Consider the following 6,000-nt stretch of genomic DNA (forward strand, 5'->3'; position numbering starts at 1 on the left):
ACTGTTTTGATCATGGACAACTTTACGTGGCCCTTTTTCACATCAAAACTAAATTTTTTTACGTGTTGACGTCAGGACTAAAAATGACTAATGTCGCCTTATAAGACCTTTATAATATAAAAAGACTATCACCGTAAATTCAGAATTGCTACTGTGTAATTTCTTCAACAATATGGCTTATTTTATGCAAAGCTGTAAGAATTGTTTAATGGTCACTTCAGAGGCACATATATTGAATAATAGAAATATGCATGTATTTTGGCTATCTAAATGATAGTACAATTCTAATATTATTATTATTACTTGTGATAATTGTATTATTATGTGCGCCTTCTTCACCGATGCACTAGTCTGATCAGGGAGTGGTCCACATTATTCCCCACTTGCGATGCTTTTGCTTTATTGGCTATTCTGGGCTTAATTCAGAGTTGCATGCAATTCGTCTCCAACTACGGATGCATGGGATGCTTGGGAGAAAAATAGGCAACGCCTCTATTACACAGTAAATATACCCCCATCTATCAGCTTGTGAGAGTACCCGTCATCACTATAAGCACATACCTGTGGCTGAGAGAAGTATGTAGTTGCTCAAATTACCTATGCATGCTCCGACTAGATGGTCCTAGCAAGAAAATACATCCAATTACCAGCAGCAGACAGTGGTGGTAAAAGTTCTCAATTTTCACAAACTAGTTTTCACATTATGCAGTCACCAAAATGATCACAGATACCAGACTTGAGTTAAGTTGGTGGCATTTTATATAGCGTATGGAGTTTAAGCACCATTTAATCCGGTTAACGCTAGGGATGGCCATTGATGTGGTTACCATCGGTGGTGAAATAGCAAGTGGCCATCGATGGTTACCAACTATGGAATGGATGGCCATCGATGGTTTCACCACCCGATAGTCATCCCTGTTCTTTGACTGACTGGCCTGTGGGCCAATCAGAACTGAGGGCAGGGCTTTCGTGGGTACCCCAGCACCTAGTACAAAAGAAAAAAAAAACTATTTGGTTATTCTGTTCCATCCATTGACGGAAACCATCTGGTTCTTCCCCATCGATGGTAAACATTCGACATTGGCCATAAATCATCGATGATTCTTTTTCTTTTCTTTTTTTTTTTTAAAAGTGAGTTTTTGAGATCAACTCTCATAGAGGCAAATTACTAATTATTGTAATTAACTTCAATGCTACAGTCTGGAAGAAAAAAAATATTTTAACATTTTATATCTAATGACTTAAGATGGAGAATTTACATGACATCTATCAATCCAGTATGAAAAGAGTGTAATCAGGGCCCTCACTCCCCCTTGCTTCATTTTTCATTACAATAGAACTTGGCAGACAACAAGGAGAAATCTTATGCTGGCCAGAGGCCCTGCTACATCATGTCATATCGTGCATTTGCCTTGGAAACTCTGTATTGCGTTGATTCAGTTCGGATCCATCGGGGCGAATTGCCATTGCAACGGCATGAAAACACCAGGAACAGCACCACCGCTCGCACCCATCTCACAGATATTAGTTTGCACCGTTGTGGTGCTGTGAACAGAAATGTGTGAGTTTGTAGCTGCCATAAGTGCAGCATATGGTCACACTCACTCCTGTTGTGCGCTGACTTGCTGCTAATTGAATTTACCTCATATCAGTGAGTTTAAGATGACTGCTCTGCTATTATTAAGATCCGAATCGGCAGAGTCGTGTTCAGGTCTGTTGGTAAATGGAAAGATGATTGCAGCTGGCCTGTGTGTGACCACAAGGACACAAGAAATAGTCCTGGTGGGTCTGAGTGCTGAATTGCCAGGTCTGGTCCAAATGGGCTGCCCATACAGTATGTGTAGCTCTCAGCATGAGTGTCCAGCTTTTACATTCTTGCAGAAAATAGTCAACTTTTACAGAGAAGTTAATAATGTTAAGTCTTTTTAACTATAAGGGAGTAGAAACATTTTAATAGATATTGTTTGTAAAGCATCTTATAAATAGAACTACTCCTTTTAAGAGCGAGAATTGTCTGATGTTTAATTTAACATAATATGCAAAATCATACAACAGGTAAGCATGAGTAATAAGCCTATTGTTTCCAGTGCCCCTTACCCACTTGTATTGGAAGGGCAGCATATTCAGAATATTTTCTATATTGGCTGCTATATTTATTAGGCAGTATACCTCATGAACCCACTCCCACACAAGAACAAGCACTGGGTACCAACGCGTTTGACATTCAGTGTCGCTGGCATTTTTCTAAAGCCAACTAACCTAATATAGTCTTCTACAAAAGGCAGCGAGAATGTTATTGACTATCATTTGCGGAATTTATTTATTACCAGTTATTTATATAGCGTACACATATTCCGCAGCGCTATACAGAGAATATTTGGCCATTCACATCAGTTCCTGCCCCAGTGGAGCTTACAATCTAAGGGCCTGATTCAGCAAGGAACGTAGCTGCTAGTACGCAAGCAATTGAATGATTGTTGCGTACTGCGTATGCGTATGCATCGCAGTGCACGAACTAGCCATTGTGATTGCAGAGGCTACGCAGACCCATCGCAGAGTGATTGACAGGAAGTGCTGTTTGTGGGTGGTAACGAGGGAGGGGGGGGCGTACGCAGGCGTGCTAGTGTGTTTGCAGAGGTGTGCATAAAATAGCCACTGTGATGCCCTATGCAGCCTGAGGCCTCATAGCGTGCCTGGAAGTTAGCAATTTCTGAGTAAGGTCAGGGCTTGTGCAAGTGTGCGTGAGGCTGCGATGGTACTGGATTGTACCTATGTTCTCACAGTCTTGCTAAACATTACGGATGTGTATAAGGTAAAGTGGTCGTCCTTATGTTGTGCTGAGATTGCAGTGCGATCGCAGTTGAACTGCATGCGTACGCAATATTGTGATCTGTAGTGAATCTGGTTCTAAATTCCCTACCACATGTGCATGCACACACTTACACACTAGGGTTAATTTGTTTTATTTGGAGCCAATTAACCTACCAGTATATTTTCAAATTGTGGGCGGAAACCGGAGCACCCGGAAGAAACCCACACAAGCACAGGGAGACTATACAAACCCCACGCAGTTAGATTCATGCTGGCTATTACAGTAAGTGATAATGTATTTGTATATACAGACTTTTAACTCTTCTATGCCCCCCTACGTGATCATACATCATACATCTCTCCTTTCTCCCATATCCATATATTTCTCCTAATATTAGAAGAGTACTCTTCAGTACCAGCTGCAACGTGACATACGAGTGTATATTACTCACGGATTTAACGGTCATCATTGTGGTTTGCATGTTTATTAATCACTGTTACCAGCATAGAAAATGTGTACCCAGATCAATAGCCTCCTTAATTAGCCTGAGGTCTTTAAACAAGCAAAAGTTTCACTCTCTTTGCTGATCCTGTCAATCTGAAAATGCAAACGTTTGGGATAGATGGGTAAGATGCTGATCAAACAACCTGTGTGTTTCCAAGCGGTCAGGAAATGGAAGGCCAAATGCAGTCTACTAGCCCGGGGCTACAAGCTGGGCCAGGGAAGGTTAAACTGATTGATTGAGCACTGATTTGTGCGCTGTTGGTTCAACAGGAAACTCCTTTACTCTGGGGACCAACTATGAACTTTAGGTTTAGAAAAATTAAGGTCAGATATCCGACAATCAAGGAAGAAAAGTGAATATTATGTTGTCAAACTGTCTGCTCCCTCTGTGCTCTGTTTCATATTGTAAGGTTATCTAGTCTGAGAGACTAAATGCTAACTCTAATCGCTGCCTGGTTTTACCTCCATAGCCAAGGTCGTACAGTTCAAATGAAATGGTTTTATATTATGCAAGTACAGATTTATAACTCAGCCACAGCTTTATCTGTTGTGTTTTTACTTTTATATATACTATTTTATTTGTCCTAGATTTTTATGTAAAGTATCTGAATGACTGTTTGTAGATAAAAAGCACCAAAATGAAAAATGTTTTTATATGGGTGGTTTCCATGCAAATTGTCATAGTTCATTTGAGCAAAAGGCCTCCTTCATGTACCTACTGTCAGGCTTTGGTTACAATCTACATTTATCTAGGGCCCCAGATTCAAGGGAGAGTTCACAACCAACCTGAATTTCACACTGTTTGTTGAGATTTACTTTAATGCTGGGTATACCGATGTGTGTACCCAGCGATGCGACGGCAGACAGGACAACATATTGGGCGGTTGGTGCACATTACACTATCAGGTGCCCGACCAACTCGATATATCAGGCATCGGCTCCCTTCACCTGCCTGGCGTCAGCAGCTGGGTCGATCAGTCGGCCAACGGAGCAGCTCCGATGGACGACCTGCGGGAACGCGCATAACCCGACATAGTGGGTTCACATTTTCCGATGTGGACGATATGTCGGCCAGCTCGGGCGACATATCGTCTGTGTACCCCCCCATAAGTAATAATTTTCCTGTATATATTTTGAATGTGTGGCTGTGCTGTGTAGAGATTATTGAAGTGAATTCATTAAAAGGCCATTTTGTTCTAACCTAGTTATTTTTCCTTCTTTGCGCAGTGTCAGTGCGAAGATTAAAGCAATTGAGGCAAAGCTGAAAATGATGGCAGACAATCCAGACGATGAGCTACCTGGACAGCCGTCATACTCCTATTTCAAGGCGTCTGAGAAGAAAAGGAGCACCCCATACTCCAGAGCTCCATGGAAGTCTAAGAGATGATATCATTATCTTGGCGGAGCAACACAGACTTTGAGCACATACAATGTATACAACCTGTAATAATAATAATACAGACCTCAAGCAATCTCTTCCTTTTAGACTTGAATTTTCTGGAATGGAAAAACAGAGTTCTACAAACTCTCCAACGTTTGGCTTTTGCTGGGGTTGTTTTGGGAATTGTGTTATTTTGTGTTTGTATGTTTGTTTGTATTTTTTTTTCTTATATATTTTGCCTCGAGTGTTTTTTTTTTTCCCTCATTGTTAAATGGCATTTGAATATAAATTACAAGTTGAACTAATATGAAAAAAGCATCCTGAAATATTCACAAATATATTTGTAAATGTTTCCTTGTCATGACAATGTTTCATTGTTGTAATACTTGCTAAGTGTTATTATTCTGTCCATAAGCCGTTTCCCATTCTGAAAAGCTCTTTGCAATCTCCTTCCATAGGATCATTAACCGGAAGTCTGATATGCACAGGAAAAAAAATCCCCCCCCCTCTCAAATATTTCCAGCTCTGATCAGTGCTTGAAACTTTTTTAATAATTATTATTGTGTATGGTCCGTAGGCAACTTCTATTTTATATTTAGTGACCCTTAAAATTACATGACGTACCTGTACAGCCTTGCACTGCAAAACGAAGTCTGCCTTGTGTTTTCTTAAATGACATAAACACAATAATTTATTATTTGTTAATGTAATCTGCATATTCACTTGGGAAACAAATGTTACTTAGCAATAGATTTTAAATGATGCAGATGGACTTGCTTGCTTTTTTCTTTTTCAAGAAGAATCTTTGAATGGTGAAAATATTGTAGCATTTGCTAAATGAATGGTGAAAATATTGTAGCGTTTGCTGAATGAATGGAGAATATATTGTAGCGTTGACTGAATGTTTTAAATGGCTTTATTTTATATTGTATGTTGTGCAATTTTGACATGTTCATTTTAGTCAACACATTTAAAAGCAGAATATGCCGAGAAAGGTGTAAATCCTATAAACATTTACACTTCAAGTTGTGTATTGTAGGGTTTCATTGTTGGATAAATTTGTGCTTTTCTTAGTAAAATGATAAATCCATAACTTCGGATTTTAATTTGTTTTTGTTATTTTATTTGTTTTATTCGTGTTTGTTTGTTTTTTTATACAAAATTTCTTGCTGCTATTATACAAAGTGTGAAGTTTTATGTATTTACTATTTATGGAGAAACTCTTTGTAGACCGCAGATATAACACATCACAGATTGATTACAGCAGAGAGGCATTACATCTAGATGATGATGAGTTTATATT

The 6,000-nt window shown here is 39.3% G+C and overlaps 1 protein-coding gene across 3 annotated transcripts in view; it reads left to right on the plus strand.

Moving 5' to 3' along the window:
• Positions 1-5,797, plus strand: part of RBM18 (RNA binding motif protein 18) — a 20,463-nt gene extending 14,666 nt beyond the window's left edge. For all 3 annotated transcript variants that reach the window (XM_088467208.1, XM_088467201.1, XM_088467218.1), the window contains exon 6: positions 4,544-5,797. In XM_088467208.1, coding sequence (XP_088323334.1) covers positions 4,544-4,703 — 160 coding nt within the window. In that variant the 3' untranslated portion in view covers positions 4,704-5,797. The remainder of the gene's footprint in view (positions 1-4,543) is intronic.
• Positions 5,798-6,000: the final 203 nt, after the last annotated feature.

Source organism: Taudactylus pleione, unplaced genomic scaffold, assembly GCF_031769625.1.
Source record: "Taudactylus pleione unplaced genomic scaffold, aTauple2 ptg000009l, whole genome shotgun sequence".
Taxonomy (NCBI): domain Eukaryota; kingdom Metazoa; phylum Chordata; class Amphibia; order Anura; family Myobatrachidae; genus Taudactylus; species Taudactylus pleione.